This window comes from Debaryomyces hansenii (genome assembly GCF_000006445.2).
Source record: "Debaryomyces hansenii CBS767 chromosome B complete sequence".
In the NCBI taxonomy this organism is placed as follows: Eukaryota; Fungi; Ascomycota; class Pichiomycetes; order Serinales; family Debaryomycetaceae; genus Debaryomyces; species Debaryomyces hansenii.
Genome location: NC_006044.2, coordinates 1,207,315 through 1,226,286, shown reverse-complemented (window position 1 = coordinate 1,226,286; position 18,972 = coordinate 1,207,315). Strand labels below are relative to the sequence as shown.

General features: G+C 42.0%; 10 protein-coding genes across 10 annotated transcripts; 4 read left to right on the top strand and 6 right to left on the bottom strand. All coding sequences in view use genetic code 12, as the record gives it.

Moving 5' to 3' along the window:
- Positions 1-28: 28 nt before the first annotated feature.
- DEHA2B15532g (DEHA2B15532p) lies at positions 29-565 on the top strand (the record flags this gene model as incomplete). Its single annotated transcript, XM_457625.1, has 1 exon — positions 29-565. The coding sequence occupies one exon, from the start codon at positions 29-31 to the stop codon at positions 563-565; it is 537 nt and encodes a 178-aa protein (XP_457625.1).
- A 132-nt stretch (positions 566-697) lies between these two features.
- DEHA2B15510g (DEHA2B15510p) lies at positions 698-1,093 on the bottom strand (the record flags this gene model as incomplete). Its single annotated transcript, XM_457624.1, has 1 exon — positions 698-1,093. One exon carries the CDS (start codon positions 1,091-1,093, stop codon positions 698-700), a length of 396 nt encoding a protein of 131 aa, XP_457624.1.
- Positions 1,094-1,531: 438 nt separating this feature from the next.
- On the bottom strand, positions 1,532-2,881 carry DEHA2B15488g (DEHA2B15488p; the record flags this gene model as incomplete). The annotated part of the gene is made up of 1 exon (XM_457623.2): positions 1,532-2,881. The coding sequence occupies one exon, from the start codon at positions 2,879-2,881 to the stop codon at positions 1,532-1,534; it is 1,350 nt and encodes a 449-aa protein (XP_457623.2).
- Positions 2,882-3,046: 165 nt separating this feature from the next.
- Positions 3,047-3,403, top strand: DEHA2B15466g (DEHA2B15466p; the record flags this gene model as incomplete). Its single annotated transcript, XM_457622.2, has 1 exon — positions 3,047-3,403. The coding sequence occupies one exon, from the start codon at positions 3,047-3,049 to the stop codon at positions 3,401-3,403; it is 357 nt and encodes a 118-aa protein (XP_457622.2).
- A 66-nt stretch (positions 3,404-3,469) lies between these two features.
- Positions 3,470-4,162, bottom strand: DEHA2B15444g (DEHA2B15444p; the record flags this gene model as incomplete). Its single annotated transcript, XM_457621.1, has 1 exon — positions 3,470-4,162. The coding sequence occupies one exon, from the start codon at positions 4,160-4,162 to the stop codon at positions 3,470-3,472; it is 693 nt and encodes a 230-aa protein (XP_457621.1).
- Positions 4,163-4,337: 175 nt separating this feature from the next.
- Positions 4,338-5,783, bottom strand: DEHA2B15422g (DEHA2B15422p; the record flags this gene model as incomplete). Its single annotated transcript, XM_002770086.1, has 1 exon — positions 4,338-5,783. The coding sequence occupies one exon, from the start codon at positions 5,781-5,783 to the stop codon at positions 4,338-4,340; it is 1,446 nt and encodes a 481-aa protein (XP_002770132.1).
- Positions 5,784-6,212: 429 nt separating this feature from the next.
- On the bottom strand, positions 6,213-6,881 carry DEHA2B15400g (DEHA2B15400p; the record flags this gene model as incomplete). Its single annotated transcript, XM_457619.1, has 1 exon — positions 6,213-6,881. One exon carries the CDS (start codon positions 6,879-6,881, stop codon positions 6,213-6,215), a length of 669 nt encoding a protein of 222 aa, XP_457619.1.
- A 163-nt stretch (positions 6,882-7,044) lies between these two features.
- DEHA2B15378g (DEHA2B15378p) lies at positions 7,045-8,046 on the bottom strand (the record flags this gene model as incomplete). The annotated part of the gene is made up of 1 exon (XM_457618.1): positions 7,045-8,046. One exon carries the CDS (start codon positions 8,044-8,046, stop codon positions 7,045-7,047), a length of 1,002 nt encoding a protein of 333 aa, XP_457618.2.
- A 922-nt stretch (positions 8,047-8,968) lies between these two features.
- DEHA2B15356g (DEHA2B15356p) lies at positions 8,969-9,658 on the top strand (the record flags this gene model as incomplete). The annotated part of the gene is made up of 1 exon (XM_457617.1): positions 8,969-9,658. One exon carries the CDS (start codon positions 8,969-8,971, stop codon positions 9,656-9,658), a length of 690 nt encoding a protein of 229 aa, XP_457617.2.
- A 1,443-nt stretch (positions 9,659-11,101) lies between these two features.
- Positions 11,102-17,743, top strand: DEHA2B15334g (DEHA2B15334p; the record flags this gene model as incomplete). Its single annotated transcript, XM_457616.1, has 1 exon — positions 11,102-17,743. One exon carries the CDS (start codon positions 11,102-11,104, stop codon positions 17,741-17,743), a length of 6,642 nt encoding a protein of 2,213 aa, XP_457616.2.
- Between the last annotated feature and the right edge of the window lie 1,229 nt (positions 17,744-18,972).

Sequence of the window (18,972 nt, the reverse complement as noted above, 5' to 3'; positions counted from 1 at the left end):
GTACAACCCTTTTAGAAGTCAAGTTATAATGGTTGAATTCTTCTATCACGACAACAAAGATACTCCAGAAAACTTTACTGATGTTCACAACTCAGGGGAACCAGTAAGTGTCGAAGACCTTGATAAGCTTGGAGTCAAGTACTTCCATGTTACTAGCACGAATGAATTGGACGATATTGCGACCAAGAGAAACTATAAGAATAGAGACGAGATAACGTTGAATTTGGATTCATTTGGTGGTGATGTGGACGCATTTAATGCTAAAATGAAGCAATTTTATAAAGAACATTACCACGAAGACGAAGAGATAAGATATATTATTGATGGGGAGGGATATTTTGATGTGAGAGATAAGCAGGATAGATGGATAAGGGCAAAACTTGTTCCTAACGACATGTTGGTTTTGCCAGCAGGCATTTACCATCGTTTTACCTTGACTAGTGCGCTCAGAAAGGTCAAGGCAGTTCGATTATTTAAAGATGAGCCAAAATGGGAGGCCATTAACAGAGAAACCGGTAGAAATAGCGAAGCTCGTACCGAATATTTAAATACTATTGCTGTGTAGTGTTAGTGGTTATAGTTATATCTAGGAAATGCTTAAATTATATCATACTATTTTTGAAATTGTATTAATTTTATATATTAACCGTATTGTAGTGCTTCGCTATCTAAACTATATTACACGCATTGTGAGGACTTATTCTTGTGCTCCTCCTTTAACAATCTTGATGTTATTCTTTTTCATCCACGATTCCATCTCCTTTCTTGCCTTGACCAATTCTTGGTCAAATTTGGTCTTTTCTTCGTTCAAACTCTTAGTTTCATCGTTAAGTATCTGGATCACCTCGTCAACACTCTTATCAACAAGCACTCCTCCAATCATCTTAAAACATTTACGGTTTCCACGTTCTGCTGGAGCAATGCCACTCAATGTTTTGTCGACTATAGAATGTTCGTGAATTTGAGAAGTTATAGTACTAAGTTGAGTTTGCAAATTGGTTATATTTTCTTGGTATCTGTTGTATTGTTGTTGTAAAGCTTGAGCCTTCTGGTCCTGGGCCTGCTGCTTTTCAGCGTCGGAAACTGTAGACATAGTTACTTATATAATTGCAGATATTCTTTATAATACTTTGGATCAACTAAAAATCGGTTCTTCGATATTGATTTTGGACAAAACTTGCGAAAATCTCTCTCTCAATTTACAGTTTAATTATAATATAGGCTGCAACTGGCCTAAAAAGAAGATTACCTAGACTATATAAAGAATTGACGTCCGTGAACATAAGCCGGAGTAATCTAATTCTTGAAAAAAGGTGTTAATCAATATTTAACATCTCTGATTAGTTCAAATATATTATATGGCCAATCAAATGGGTCGAACGAATTTCTGCTGAACTAGCTATCTCAAAGGCAAATGGGAGTGAAAGAGTATAGAATATGATTTACATAGTTATATTACGTGAAAATATCCTATATTTTGCTTATATTTAGACTCGACGATTATGGATTCTATTTCTATTATGTGGATGATTTAAACATTCTTCTTAGTAGCATCGGTGTTACCAACATATAAGAAGTTGACAACAAACAAAAACCATCCTAACACAACTAAAGCAGCACTAGCCACGTATAACCAAGAATTTGGAATATCCCATGATCTCTTATATTCATCATTGGCCAAGTGTCTAACCGTCACGACCCTCTTATCAACTATGTAACTCAAACCAGATCTCTTGTAGTCCAATTCAAATGTGAAAATACCGTGTTGATCTGGAATTGTGAAGTTAGCGTAATAAATGTAAGTATCTTCGGTAAGATCACCATCTTCCTTCGAGGAACCTGGACCCAATGGTTGTAAATTAACTCTTTGGTAAGGATCTAACATCTTGAATGCAAGCTGTAAGGTGTCGTCTTCACCTTTGATTTCGTATGGGATCCATTTGTCGTTGGCAAATTCAGAAACACCGATAGTGTAGATAACTTGATCCTTGATACGATATAACTTATTGTCAACGTATTCTGGATTTTCATTCTTGTAATGCTGGACAAACTGCAATTTTAATACATTTCTCTCCTGGAAAGTCCACTTGAGTAAGTCATCATTTATCAACGATTCAGAACCAACCCATGTCAATCTCGCATTATTCAAACCCTGGAAACCAACCGCCAAAAACCCTTGTTGGCCAAAGGTCCAAGTTTTCTCTTGACTGATAGTGCCTTCTACTTCGTCAGTAGTAAAACCAGTTTTAGAACTTCTGACAATCGGGAATATATTTTCATTGTTTGAAATCAACGCACCGGTACCCTTGTACGCATGTTTGCCCCCATTGAATTGTCCGAGAACCTTCTTATTGGCAATGTTTTCGTCTGTGAGTTGTGGAATACCCTTTGCAGAGTTAAAATGATCAACGTACTTGAACCCTTTTGGTGCTGGGTAGATTCCCATCTCGTTAAGAAACGTTCTAACATCGTCCGGTAACACGGTTTCATCATTTCCAACCACGAATATATTTCCCTCTCTATTTATAAATTCCACCAATTGGTGTTGGTTAAAGCCCTTCTTGTTACCAATAGCCTTTTTGGAACTTGGAAGTAAAATCAAGTGGTCATATCTTGGTTCGTCCGCAACGAATAATGATAAATCTTCATCACTGTAGGATTGCAATGTTAATTCAAATCCATGTTTTTCCTTCAAATCCGACACCAAACTAGCCACTTCGGAACTCACACTTCCTAAATTGTTCAAGTCATAAAGGCTTGAATCATAAACTACTAATGCCTGGCTCACACCTTGTTCATTTGCAGACAATGCATTGGCAAATATACCGAACAAAAATGCCACAAAAATTGCCCACTGTTTAATCATTCTTAATTGAATCATTCTACCTTCAATATATCTTCAGATTAAGAATAGATAACTAAGTATGCTTGTTTATTTAATGTAGTTAATGCTAACGTGTTTGAATTTTCAGCATGGGTCAATCTCGGTATGCGGCTTTGTGATACTTTTCACCTCTTCCCATAAAATGGGACATAAAGAAGTACTATGAGTGAAAAAGTAGTGAAATATCGGCATAGAACTAGGCTTACAACTAAAATGGGTATTAAAGTAAAGGTAGAATTCTTAGGAGGATTGGATGTTATTTCAAATGGTGTCAGAGAACATAAATGTGAGGTGCCATTGGAAGAAGGTGAGGCTACAATGATAGACTTGATTAAATATATTACTGCAACTATAATAAGCGATCCAAAGGATGTACCTGTATTTATAGAAGAAGGTACGGTTCGTCCAGGTATTTTAGTGCTCATAAATGACACTGACTGGGAATTAGAGGGCATGGAAGATTATGTAGTGGAAAGTGGTGATGTTCTCACTTTCACCAGTACATTGCATGGAGGTTAGTTTGAATGTTCACGTTGAGGTGAATTGGTTCATGGGATGGGTATTTTGTATATATGGCTAATTAATTTATAATGGAAGTAGACGACAACCTAATAAACCCCTACCGTCCCATTTATCAGTAGGTTTCAATTCGAGGGTTTGACGAGTGCCTTCTCTTGAAATAACGACGGCTAGAGACTTGTCTACACTATCACGGACCTTGAGCGAAATGTTGGCCAATCTGTTGTGGTTAGCGGCATGAATATCGTCCATTGCAATAATTTGGTCTCCCTCTTTAAGGCCGGAAGCAGAGGCAGGTCCAAGCGGAACAACCTCACAGACAGTTGCAAATGGGATCGTGTAGACGGGTGTTGGTATGGTTTGTTCGGGCTCGGGTGGTGACTCTGACACTGCTGAACCTTTCTGCTGCTCAAATTTCTCGATTAATTTAGTTTCTAGTAACGTATACACCAACTTGACATCGTTTCTCAACCGTATAATTTTGACTCTGATTAGCCTGATACCAACAACATCGATGTCGTTTCTGGGATAACCATCATCGGTAAGCAATGGAGTGGCCATATCGGCCTTATATTGGTTCGCTAGTATGTCAAATAGCAAGGACAATTGTGATTCGATTTCATTTTTAGTGGTCGAAAGTTGATCATACGTCAATTGGGAAAAGTTAGTCTTGTAAGACTTGAATTGTGATTCATCCAAGTTTAAATTCTTCATGAGGCCTCTAAAGGCCGTGTCCGAGCTGTTCTCATCAAACGTCATAGAGTGTTTATGGCAAATTAGTTCTATCAAGACGTAAATATATTTAACGGCAAATTTCCGTGAGATTCATATTCGCAGACCTTAGGAACAAATTCTATGCTCTACACTAATTCATTTATATGTCTTTTTTTATTTAATACAAGAAGTAAATATACAATGTAAGATACAAACCGACTTAGCCTTCCGTACTAAGAGCGAATGATAAGGTACTAACGTTTTCGACGTCATCATCGTCATTACCTTCACTAATTTCTTTCCATGAAGCAGTTGTTAACATAATAAATCCAATGATAACGAAGCAATCTCCAAGTAATTGTTGGAAACTCAATTTGTTACCAAAAAGAAACCATTCGACGATTCCGATTAAGAAAATTGTCAATAACGAACTAACGGAAGACAAAACTGGGTTAGTGAGTGCCATAAGAGATAAAAACAGCGCACTAAATAAGATATTAGCGATAGATGATCCACAGATAAAAATCCAGATTTTTGTAGTATTTTTGCCGTAATCAAAGAAGTTAAAGCTGTGGATATGGAAAATTTCACCGAAAACGATCACGATTACCAATATTATGGCCGTGAATACACCAAATAAACTCATGATAAAGTTTGCAAAGGTTAATTGACGACGGGGAGTAATGATTTTGACCAAATGTGGGGGAATACAAGTGAATTTCTTATATAAAACCTCGTAATACCCATACAAGATGGCACCGATAAAAATAATCAAATTACCCCAGAGTCTGTTAGGATATAGTTCTTCACCTTTGGAACCGTCTGGAGCATCTGACGACCCGTCGTCGGAATAAGCAACAATGAAGACTCCCGCAACTGCTGCCACGACCGAACTTGCCTTTAACCACGAGAGTTTTTCGTGCAATATAGGGATGGCGAAAGCATAAGCAGTGAACGCAGAACAATTATAAATCGCAGTCACATCAGAGGCATAAGTCATAGCCATGGCAACGAACCATGATCCTCCCGCAACCGTCAAAATCACGGTAATTATAGCACTCTTCACAAAAATGTACTTAAAGGACTCAGTAGACACAAAAGTCTTAAAACATTCGATCAACGAGCTAGAACTCGAAATACGCGGATTCTGGTCAATAAGCTTGTGACAATTATACGTGGACGTATCATCATTGACATTAGCTTCGTAGATCAAAATTGACGTATGGTAGACATTACGCACCTGTCTGACAATGGTTTTCCTGAAATATTTCAAAAACTCAAACGATCCATGGTCACCGGTACGTGTAGGAATATCTCCATTATCCAACAACTGTGAGTTGGAATCTAATCTTTGGTAACGGGAATTACCTCCATCTCTATTTCTGCTCTGCAGTTGGATTTTGTTGCCCGTTCTCCATATCGATATTAGAAGCACCTGAGTTGGCCACAATATCCACCATGCCCCATGTGTAACCAATAGCATAACCACCGGTTCATTAAACCCGAGCTGGAACACATGCGACGTAAGTTCCGTTTGTAGGACGAACGAAGCTAATGATGCTACGAAAAGGAGCGATATGAAAATGATCTTGGTTTTCGAAGCCTGATGCTCGGATGCTGTGTTTTGGTCTTCGTGTCCTTGTGTTGGCAATAAAGTTACAGTCATTTGTCCTGTTATATATTCATCTGTCGTCTTATAGAGATAAGAATATTTATAGAAGAAAATATTGGTGAAAAAAGGTCTATTTATGCCTTTCGTGTAACCTGTAAATCCAGTTTCAACCTGTTAAACACGCTAGTTATATATTAGTACTAGCTAACAGAATATATTTACCTTGGTAGCTTGCCAGCCTTCGTCATAGTAGGGGAAGGGAGGAGGAAGAGAAAAGAAGCCTTTCTGTGTTGAAATTGACCCATTTTTGAGGTATTAACGTAGGTCACTAATTATATGGCTTTGCGCAGCACAACCAGCATGTAGCGATTTTGGCCCGAAATAGCGTAGTGGACCCAGGTTTGGATATAATAGTATCAATTGATATGTGTCGGCTAGTTGGTATCGTGAATTATGCAAGGAGGGAAAAGAAAGGGTAGTAAATCAATCACTATCACTTTCATAATCATCCGAATTGCTTTCGGAGTCGTTTTTGGATTCGTTTTCATCTTCAGAGACGATTCCATGGTAGTTTCGTTCGCCAATTAGTCCTCTCTCGAATAATACATGACGTGGGACCATGCGGGGCAAGATAAGATCGACGACTCTCTCGTTGTTTAAAAGCTCATCGCACCACACATCCATGTGCGAGAGCTTGTAAAGGATGGGCATGCCTTTGACCATGATGGGCGACTTCAATTGGAACCTTAGTTTCCTGTAGTCAGAGTAGAATGGCTCAAGAGTAGTTATTACGTCTTCATATGGCCATACCACCCGAATGTAGAGCATTATCAATGCTGTCAAGTATTTGAATTCTTTGGTGCCCAATTGATGCAAACACATTTCAATGATGTCACGAGAGGGTTCCAACTCCAATAACCGAAGGAAACAACAAACGAAAGGAGTTGGCTTTCCATTGGCATTAGTACTTCCAATGTATTTGACCTGACTAGTGATTACGGGCAATATGGTCGCTTCATTGGTCAAATACAAATATTGCTTGTAAAAAAGTGAGTCTTGGATCCGATGTCTGATAATAGGCTCCACTAAATAGGCCTTACGTATGACATTGCTCTTGTCACTATAGGACGCTTGTTTCTTTGAATTCTCCATGCTTATTTGAACTCATTACTCTGGTTCTCTAGTAGAAGAGCCAATTTTTCATCTACAGTTGGTGCGCATTTTCAATAATACTACTATTAAAATACACAAGACATCACTATTTAAATAATAATGGCACCGAGATGCCTCAGATAACACTAGTGGCGAGAAATTATTACGAATGGTCTTCGTCATCATCGTCTTCTTCGTCTGCTACGTCAATTTTCTCTAAGCTTTCAGATAACGCAGTTAACTTTTTGTAACCAACTTCGAAAAACAGTTTTTGAGCATCCACAAAGATTTTCAACAAGGAAATTGACTTTGATGGTTTTAACAACTTCTTCATCTCAGTGACTGCGACCTCGGTTGCACTCACATACTCGTCTTCGCATTTAATCAAGTCTTCGTTTTCTTCGTCTTCGCCCACAGTGGCTCTCATTGAATCGAAGTCCAGTCTTACGGCATATACTTTCTTACGCAATTCATTGACTTTGATGAATTGCTCGTTCAAAATCAGGACCAACTTAGCGTTCAATTCGTCCATCACGGTTTTGTCCATGTCTAATCTTGCGTTAGCGATTTCTAAGTACGATGACGATACTTGCATCAAACCCAACGACAAGGCATTACTAGACTCCTTGAAGTCCTGACTGTGTTTTTCGGCGAGTTGCGAGAGGTGTCCATAGAAAGTCTTTGGAATCTTAACTGAGGTGGTTTGAATTTCTACCTGATCGTTACCGTTAGTTTCTTTGTCTTTGGCTCCCATCAAGATATTCTCAAATTCCTGAGGAGACGAAACATTCTTTAATTGGGTGAATTTGCTCGAAATCAATCCTCCAACATTAGCGTCCTTGATTTTGGCCAATGTATAGTTGGCTGGTGGATAGTCGTACGATACGTTGGCGAATGTGTCATTGTTGAATTGGATTAATTCGGTATACAATTTCAACAATAAGTCACAATTGGCTTCTAATTGCAAATATTCAACCGGCAATTCACTGACCTCCACATTGGCACCATTCATGAACTGGGAGGTCTTAGTTGCAAATGGCTGGAATGACTCTTTGAACTGGTCGGAGTATTTACCAGGATTGACCTTCTGGATGGACTTGGAGAGATTTTCGTAGTTCAACGATTCCTGAATCGACAGCAAATCAAAAGGAAGTTTAAATGACATTATAGGAGTAAAATTCTGTATTGAATACTATGAAGTATCAGTACATGCTGGGTTTAAACCATTTGTACTCTATATCTTTGATACCGAAAGTCGAAGCCAGACGGGTGTCGTGCACGGACGCAAAACAATAATACCTGGTCATATCTACGGTGAACGTACTATTTTACATGTTTCCCAGGTCCCTGGGAGACACGGAGAGGATAGCAGATACTACTGTATTACGGGATCATGACGGGACTTCAAATGGCCTCAAAAACACACAAACATGTTTGTAGAACTATAAACCTTTGTTCACCCATCACTACACGTACAAGAGAAAATATTAAAGAAATACGGTGGATATATGCCAGCATAGGGCTACCAAAGTACCCTCGACGGCCAAATCGAATACTGAAACCATCTTGAGTCTGCATTGTTAGTATTAAGTTCGGAAGGAAATTTGAGCATATTAGCTAGTACATCAGATATTTTCTACTATCAAAGACAACTCTTCATTTGTAAATCAGTTGTCCCTATCAAATCATCATCATATGTACAATGTATATCAAATAAACATACGGTTAGACGGTGTTAATCTGCATTATTGAATGAAAGAATTCTTTTATCACCAAATAGTGAAAAATTTCCGATGGGACATAAATAGCGGCTCAAAGCCGGGTAAGTTTACACCAAATTACATAATTGTAGGTCTAGCAAAGCCAAGTAGCAGTAAATAACGATCCGAAATAGCTATCTACACTCTAAGAAGGTCCAGAGACATAGATACGAGATATTGAAGTGATAACACTTGACATTGCGGAAAAAAAGCACCCAGATTACCGAAAATAGCATTAGGGTCAAGCCAGAATTACGGACAAAATAGACACAGACTCAGTTGATATAACCAATTATAGACTACACGTTAAGGGCAAAATAGAGTAATATGTTTCATTTGGCATCGTCGTTGTACACACAGTACACCAAACGCGAGCAGTATAATGTTTTAATACTCGGGTTGGACAATGCGGGCAAAACCACCTTTTTGGAGCACCTCAAATTGTTGTATGCTACGCCAAATGAGACCAAGAAGACCGAAGGGGGTCCCGATACAACCGAAACTATCAGATCGAAACGGATCTTGCCGACGGTGGGACAGAATGTTGCTACTATCAAATATGAGGGAACAGATTCCCATCAGTTCGCCAATATCAACTTGAAATTCTGGGACTTGGGAGGCCAGAAATCATTACGGAGTATGTGGTCTCGGTACTACAAGTCGTGCCATGGGATCATCTTTATCATCGACTCGACGGATACAGAGCGATTTCACGAGTGCTACGAGACGCTAATGGAAATCACCCACGACCAATCGTGGAGTGACGAGAACAACGGGTTCGACTTTGTCAACGTACCGATCCTCATGATGGCCAACAAGCAGGACTTGCCGACAGCCGTCGACTTGATCTCGTTGAAAACTGGCTATTTCATCGACTTGGTGAGTGAGCTCGAAGCCACGGACCTGAAGCTCTTACCGGTGTCGATCTTGGAGAACCAAGGACTTCGCGAGAGCTTGGACTGGTTGGTAACCCGTTTAGTGTACAACAAGGCCAACAAGATGCCCCAATATAAGTAGCGATGATCGTGGTAGCGACTGGCGGTCGTAATCGATTTCATCTCGTTCGCCAGTCTCTGCAAGATCTTTCTCGTTCACTATATACACAAATATTGTGGCTTCCATGCATCTGGCCGTCCGGTGGAACCAACCAAACGGCTGTCTTCCAACGGCTGTCCATTCGATTGCCCATCGGATGTCTCTCTCGATTCCTTGCTATTGCTATGCACTGTGCAAATGTCTTTTGATCACCCGGCTACAATGCCTACAATCATTTCCCCTGCACGAATCATCCTCCCACCACCATCGATTCCCGACACTCAATGGCATCACGGTCACCCACTGCTGTGTCCACATCCTCAATCTGACGTCCCTGATTCCCATTTTTCGTCTCATCGCCATTGGACATGCAACCTCCCCTACTATTTCGTCATCTTGCTACCATTATGCCTCGAGGACGCACCAGTACACCCATAGAACTCAAACACACATCCATACATTGCATATACTCGACTATTTGATTGCTATCTCCCGCAATACACCAATACTTAGCCCCTATATATCGTAACTTTATACCATATACTTCATGTCTTCGTCACTATACTCCATACACGTCTGTCCATCGCAGCCCCTGTATTACCAGCCCCTCTACCTCACAACGACCACACCCCATTTCCTTTTTCATCCCTCTAGCCAGCACCTCGTCGATGTCCTCGTACAGCGACTGTATGTACCAGGTCTGCAATAGAAGAACAGGGTCACCCGTGTTTCATTCCATCCATTCACCATACATATGTAGGCTTCAAGCGGCTCGTTTGGTCCCACGCATTGGCATCCGTCCAGCTTCCCTTCAGTACGGCCGAGCACATCGCTGTGATAATGCCACTATGACGATCAATTGGCTGGTCAAGAAGAATTGGACCAGAGAATTGGACCACTAGAGTGGTATTTCAAGCCCATACTACAAGTCCTATACAACAAAAGCTCGCAGGACATAACTCTACCCAGCCCCCGGCTTGAACCGTGGCACCCAAACCTCCTTGACGTGATGTACGCAACGTAATTTCGCATTCGTTATAGTTGCGGAGTTAATATGTAGCAATAAAACAAGCATCATGATGGCTTATTGTACTACAACAATTGGTGGAAAATTTCACAATAGTTGCTGTGAAAGTCATGAAATTTTAAATTCATATATATAGGTTGTCGGTAGTAATATAGGTACTTTATTCTAAAGCCGACTCAATTGCACCACAATTATTATTCATTAATATATATTAATATTTATTAACTTTTATTACTTCATTAACGGATTAACTTAATTAGTTACTTAACTTAACTAAACTTAGACGTAATTAAGCAATTAAGCAATTGATCAATTGATAATACACAATTGATAGTAATTGAAGATATACAAGGATTTAGTAGGATTTCTTGAATAATTGAAAAATTCACACTAGAAATATGTCACAGGAAGAAAAACATGGGCTTTTGAACAAGTTGAAAAAGCCGTTCAGGTCCCACTCGAGATCTTCGAGTATAAATTCAGAGAAGGCTCCTGGCAGTGCTGGTACTGGAACTAGCAGTGGGAGCAAAAGGGGCTCTTCAGGGGCTTCAGGAGCAACTAACGGGAGATCGATCGAAGAATTAGCGTACCAAGAAGGACGCAAAAGAGCTGAAATCGAAAGAAAGGGAGGTTCAAGCTCAGGAACAGGCTCGGGTGCAGCATTAGGTGCTGGAGCCGGAGCTGGGGCTGGAGCAGCAGTTTCCTCCCCATCAAGTAAAAGTTATATATCAGGGCAGTCGTACGACGATGCCGACACGGTATTGTCATCTCCGAAAGGACGGGTGGTTAGACATCCGCCTAAAATCAACAGACAACCTGTGGATAAGGACGTGGGGGGCGACTTCGCCAACCAAAAACAGCCAATTGACGATAGTTTGGTGAATACCGGGCATTTTGGAAATAATGCTGGAACTGGAGCCGGTGCTGGAGCTGGAGCTGCTGGTGCCCCTGGCGTTAATACTACTGGAACAACTACTGGAACTGGAACTGGAGCCAGTTCTAGAGGAATTACTGGAGCCGGAGCTGGAGCTGGAACCAAGCCTGACTCTACCAAGACCGTTGGTGCTGCTACCGCTGGAGCTGTTGCAGGAGCTGCTGGAACCGCCGCATATGTTGGTTCTAGAGGTCAGGAGAATAACGGAAACCATGGTGTAATTGAAAACGCCCACCCTTCGTACAGTGACGATGCAAACAAAAAAGAAGGAACTGGAGTCTTCTTCGATCCAAGAGATACCCAAGGTGGTATCTACGGTAATAATAACGGGGGTGAAATGAGTGAAGCCACCAAGGCCGAATTAAACAAGCAACGTAACTTGAAAACACATCCTTCGGCTTATTACGAAGAACAGAAGCAAAAGGATCAACAAAAGAGTGTCGTTGATGACATTAAGAACAGTGCATATAATGAGGGCCAAGCCCAAGGTTCGCGTGATGCTAAGGCAGAACAATATCAAAAGGACCAGGCAGCTGGAGAATCAGGTCAGGAATCACCATCCAAGCATAACGATCCTGGATCAGAACATGCGAAGAATAGATCCGCGTGGAATAGAGATGGTGTAACTACCGCAGCCGCTGAAGCTAAAGGACAAAGTGGTACTGATACTTCAAATTCGCTGTACTCTGAAAGGGGTTTAGGTACAGCAGCAGCAGGTGCTGCCGCTGGTGGTGCTGGTGGTGCTGCTCTTGCTTCTCGTTCTAACAAGAATGCAACCGCCGATGATGCCTACGGTTCACGCACAGGCGCTGCTGAGGGTGCTAACAAGACTTATAGCACTAACACTAGTGCTGTAGGTGCTGCTAATGCCAATGCTGACCTTTCTGACAGTGATTACGACTACGACAGACAAATAAAAGAATTAGATAGAAGAATTGCATCTACACAGAAAGAGATCGACCAAGTTAATTCTTCCGGCAGTGGTGTTTATGGCGCTTCTGCCGGTACACCCAGTACATCTGCTGGTATCTCTGCTCCTGGTACTGGAGGCTCTAAACAAACTGGTCCAACGACTACCGCTGCCACCAGTGGTACAGCTGATCACACTGCTACTAACGATCAAGATGACCCTTCGAACAAGGGTATTCTTGCTGGTACAGGTATTGCAGCTGCTATCGCAGGAGCTGCTGGCTATGTTGGTTTAGGAAAGCATAATGAAAAATCTACTGTTGACGATGCGTATGGTCAGGGAGTCAAGACTGCATCTGCTGATACAGGTGCTTCTAAATCAATTTTGGATGAAGCTTACAAGCAGGGTATTATTTCTGGATCTTATGATGCTGGTAAAGAATATTTCAGAAAGGAATCTAGTCAGAGTAAGTCGGCTGTTGGTACTAGCTCTACTGCACCTGGAACAGGTGCTTATAAGGGCACGGATGTGGCCACGACTGATGTTTACCTGAAGGACACTTCAAATACTGGAGTATCCGCTGAAACGAATTACACAAACGATGATTCATCTAACAAGACCGGAATTCTCGCTGGATCAGGAATCGCGGCAGCTATAGCTGGTGCTGTTGGATATGTTGGCCTCGGAGGTAAATCCCATGAAAAGGAGACTGTCGATGAAGCATATGAAGAAGGTTTAAAGGCGGCATCCAGTTCGCATAGTGCTGGTAAAGTACATGAAACTAAACCAGAGGCATTTGTTAAAGATCCTAATGCGGTTTCCAGTACAACTCGTCAAGCGGAACCTTCTTCATCAAGTAGAGGTTCAAATGCTGCTACTGGTGCAGCAGGTGGTGGTGTTCTTGGTACAGCGGCAGCAATGGCATCTAATACTTTAGGCTTTGATTCTGACGATAATGAAGAATATTCTGAGAACCGTGCATTGACAAAGGATTCTGATTTTGATTCTAACAGGAATACATATGACCCATCTAGCTCGACCGGCGATGCAGAAATTAATGATGATGGATCAGCAAAACCTGGTGTCCTTGGTGGGATCACCGGTGCAGTTAGTGCCGTTGGTGCTGTTGCTGCTGCCAAAGTGGGATATGGTAGTTCATCACCTTCTGATATTATTAATGAAGCTTATGAAGCCGGGAGAGAGCAGGGTAATATAATTAATGAAGCTTATGAAGCAGGTAGACAACAAGGTTCTACTGGATCATCTACTAGCAAAGCTGCATATGGATCTAGCACTAGCTCAAAGACATCTAGATCTATCGACACCCCACAATTACAAGATGTCGATGACGAAGACGAAGACGACGATGAAGATGAAGATGTGGCTAACACCACTACCAACTCGACAAGATCTGGTTTATTCGCTGGTGTATTTGGTGGTGCGGCCGCTGCTATGGGATTATCGTCACTTGACAGATCAGATTCCAACAGAAGCGGTATTGATCCATCTAAGGTTGACAGCCAGAAGGATACAGTTCCTAGGGAAGACCTTGCGAAGACCAATACTGGCAATTCATCTGGCAGTGGTATCTTAGGCGCTCTTGGTTTTAACAAGGGTGGCGAGACTTCTTCTCAAGGAAATTTAATTGATGCTGCCGATGAAGGTAGGGACGTCAAGTCCCTACCAAAACATTCTGGAGATGCTGGAGCTCTTGACTCTACCAAGCAAGACACGTCAGATAATGGTGATGGTGTACAAAAGGTTCCTAACTTACCTTCCTCTGGTGCCGGTAAACCAGAAACCAATACGGATGATAGTTCAAGGAAAGACACTGTACCAGATAAGGATTTGGCCAAAGAAGATGTAACTGATTCTAAGGACAGTAGTAAATCTGGAATGGGCATTGGTGCCGCAGTAGGTGCAGCAGCTGGTGCTCTTGGTTATTCTGCTAGTAAAAATGCTACTGCTCATAATGATGGTAGCTTAATCGATCCAGCTGCAAGAAACTATGAAGATGTTGCGAAGACACCTCCCCATGGTGGAAATTCTAAGCCTGATATCAAAACATCAAATGAAGATGTTGAAAGAAAGTCTGATGATGAGCCAAAAACTTCACAAAATTTTAGTCAAACCGAGGCAGACGTTGCCGCTTACAATAAAAAGCATGGAATCACTGACGATAAGAGATCTTTGATTGAAATTGCTGAAGGTGCTTCTCCAGAAATTAAGAAGATGGAAGCTCACCATGTTGCATCGGCTGGTAATGAAGCTGGAGAAGAAAGTGTCGCTGCCTCTGGTGACGGAGTCCAGCCTGTTCCAAAATCTGTTCTTCAACATCAGAATAGGTTTATTGCAACAGGTGGTAGAGAAGGTGACTTTAATGAGAGTGCAGGCTCAGGCTCTCACGCCAAAGTAAGTGAACCTGATGCCAAAAAAAAAAGTTTGACCAGTGAACTGAGCCAATTTCTGGAATCTGCAAGTGATAAGTCCAGTAACAAGGGTCTCATGGGTGCAGCTGCAGGCGCGTTAGCCGGTGCAACCGGTGCCGTAGGATTGTCATCAGCTTCGGATAAGTCTAAGTCGAATTCGAAGAATGTTGACTCCCACTCTGGATATACACAAGATAAGGGAGACAACAGAACTCAAGGACCAACCACCTCAACCAGAGACACAACTGGTGTCGCTGGTACCGGTGCTGGTGCTGCCTATGGTGCAAGCCAAGGATCTTCAAGTAAAAAATCTGATACCACCTTGAGCGAAAAGGAGCTATACGAATATTATGAGGCAGGTATTATCCGTGGTTCATACGAAGCTGGCCAGATTTCAGGTGCTGAAGAAGCTAGCTTGGCTACATCTAAGGCCGAGCAGCATACCGGCGCAGCTGGTGCTCGTGAACAAACAGACTCAAACTTGTCTGATTATGGTAGGGCTGCCGCTGGTGCCGCTGGTGCAGGTGCTTTAGGTGGTGCTGCAGGTTATGGATTATCTTCATCGGGCAAAGATGTTAATGCTGATCCTTCTGCAACAGCCTATGGTTCTGAATCCAAGGCCCCTTTACATGATTCTTATGGTCAAGGTGTCAAAGAGGGTTCCCATTCTAAGGGAGTCGAAAAAGGCGCTTATTCTAAGGGAGTCGAAGAAGGCGCTTATTCTAAGGGAGTTGAACAAAGCGCGTATGAATCTGGTAATATTGAAGGTGCCAAAGATGCATCTACAGGTACGTCAGCAGGTAAGAGTGCTGCTGTTGGTGCCGGTGTTGGTGCTGGCACGGGTTTAGCTGCTGGAACTGCGTATGGGGCAACTCATGGCAAATCCAGTAAGCAAAGTACTTTAAATAGTAATGAATTATACGCCTTCTATGTTGCTGGAATTATTCAAGGCTCATACGAAGCAGGTCAGATAGCCGGAGCTGAAGACATTAGTTTGGCTTCTGGTCAAGGACAAAAATCCCAATCTGATGCTACCCATGGACATGGTCTTAGTGCCGCTACTGCAGGTGCAGTCGGCGGCGGGGCCCTTGGAGCAGGTGCTGCTGGTTTGGCAGCAAGTTCCAAGAACAAGGGTGCAGAAGAAAGTAATTTACTTGTTGAAGTGATTGGTGTTAAAGATGAGCAAGCAGCATCGAAGATTGCTCACCAAGCATCAAAAGAACTTAGTGCTCAAGGAGTTGACTTGACACACGGTAAATTAGTTATTAACACACAAACCAAAGAAGTCTATAAGACCGATGATGTTAATGAAAAGGTAGGTGAAAATACTAACAGCCACACTGGTAGAAATGCTTTGGCTGGTGGTGCTGTTGGTGGTGCAGCGGGAGCCGGTTTAGGTCATTCGACTGATAGACAAGGTGACTTTTCCTCAAGAGAAAGTCAAAAGAACCTTGAATCGACCGATCCAAATGATCACCACGATGAACATCAAAAGGCGAAAGAAAGATTGTCTAAGGCAGCTAATGCAGGTGTTTTAGGCAACGTCCAGCCTTCGGGAGTAGGAAACCAAACTCAACATGAAAGAGAGTATGATCCTTCAGCCGGTCAATCCCAATCACATCATGGCTTGAAGGCTGGCGCTGCTGGCGCAGGTCTCGGTGCAGCCGGAGCGGCAGCAGCTGCAGCTGCCTATGGTTCCCATTCACATGATAGTGGTGCCAACAGAGGTTACGAAGGTGGAATTACACCATCTGATAGATCTGCCGGGAACTATTCAACAGGAGACCAGGATACTGCTGGTCGCACTGGTCAAGGTATTTCTAGTCGTGAAGCTATGGGTCCTGGTGCAACAGGCCAAGGATTCACAACCGGCCAATCTGGTTTAGACGCAGCAAATACTAAGCAATCAGATGGTTCGGATATTGTGGTTACAGTTCAAGGTACTAAGGATAATGCCGAAGCTACCAGAATTGCAACCGAAACTGTTGAAGCTCTTAAGAAGCAACCTTCCGTGTTAGCAGCAGTTAAGGAATTAAGAATTGATGCTAATACTGGTATTGTTACAAATGAGCACGGCAAGAGAATTGATTTAAACCCATCAAGCGGACGTACACACCATGAAGCTCAAAATACAAATTCATCTCAAGGTATTGGTGCTGGATCCGCTGCTGGGTTAGGTGCCGGTGCAGCTGGATTAGGTGCAGCCGGTGCCTATGGTGCTCATAAACACTCCGACAAGACAGACCATAATCAGCAGCTGAACACCCAAGACTCCAGATCGGGTGCTTATGGTGCTCATCAAGCTGAAGCTACTGGCTATAACAACCGTAACCTTCAACAAGGCTACCAAGACACCCAGGACTCCAGATCGGGTGGTTCTGGTACTAAACAAGGTTATGAGGATGCCTACAACCAAAATAGATCCAGAGGCACTGATTCTAATGCCTCTGTTGGTTTAGGTGCCGCCGGTGCTGCCGGTGCCGCCGGTGCTTATGGTGCTCATAAATATTCCCACCAAGATACTCAAGACTCCAGATTGGGTAACAGAAGTGGTGACATCTATGAAGATGCCTACAATGAGGGCTATAAGCAAGGCTCTTACAGACAAACTGGAAGTTCAGGCTACGATTCCGCTAATGTTGGTGGTTCAAATTACACGTCCGCTACTCGTGGCAACGCTCCAGATCAAGTTGCTCCAACTACAGCCTCCACCCAACCACAACAAACTGAAACTAGCGGTTTGCGTATGCCTGGAAGTTTCTTCTAGTTTACACTCTTTATTCTTTTTATGTTTTATTGTTTTTGATTTAGTTTGCTTTTCTGTATTATTTACTTAATAAAATTGTCTTTTTACTATAGTTTGTGTTGTAGTTCTCAGCATATTTGGTCACTATAACACTCTTTTAGTCTTATATTTTGCATCCAGCACTCTACCAGCTGACAATTGCCTATAGGATATTCTGTTATTATGTGTTACGTAATCCTCGGTTTTTTCACTATATAAGGAAGTCTGTTTTTTTTCAGTTATCTCATTAAACTTACCGTCTATCATAATGACGTGTCCAGCATGTATGAATGAAAAACTTGAGAATTTAAGCAATAAAGGTGACGAAAAACCAGCTGATAAATATTTGTATGCCATGTATAAAGTAGTAATGTTGATAACAATACTTATGGTGTTAACAATAGTTGGTGCTGAATGCGGAGGAAGATTATAACTTCAGCACATTAAGTCCTAAAGAAAATGGCAGTAATAATAATTATTTACCTGTCCTAGTAAATAATGCTGCAGAAGATCAATTAATAGTACCAAGAGCTGGTAGAAGTTGGAGAACGTCGGCAGTAGACGGATCTGTCAAAATGTTCAGTTTTGTGGCAAGTACTAGCGATGCTGTGTACGCTTCAGTGTGCGGCATATCAACGCTTGCGGCTTTAGGTTTAGTAGGGCCTGCTGGGGCATTTGCATCAATGACTGCATGTGCAGTAAGTCTAGGGTTGTTAGCTGTAGTTAACTGGGCTTCCTACATAGTGTCAAGTCACAATGACCATGGTGGTTGGAATTGGGATCCTAGTACTGGTACGGCTAAAAGAGAATTAGATGGTAATCACAATATACTATTGTCACTTGGTGCGGAAAGATACAGGCATATAGCTGATGATATCTACACTTTAGATTTAGACGTTGACGATGGTGCTTTCAATGGTCTTAATCTTAACAAACGTGATAGTAATGGTAAGATAATTCATAAAGGTAAAGTGGTTAGAGTCAATAATGGTTTAGTTTCAGATTTAGGGTACCAGATGATAGTTGATGAAAATGGTCACAATAAATCAATGTTTGCCGAACCTGATGCTATAGCACAAGCCGTGAAGACCTATATTACTTGTGGTCACGAGCAAGAATGCTATGAAGATGGCGTGTTGTAAGAGTGTAGGTAATTCGAGTACCAATGGAATTAATAAGAGAGATCTGAGTGGTGCTTGGGCGTCAGAGTC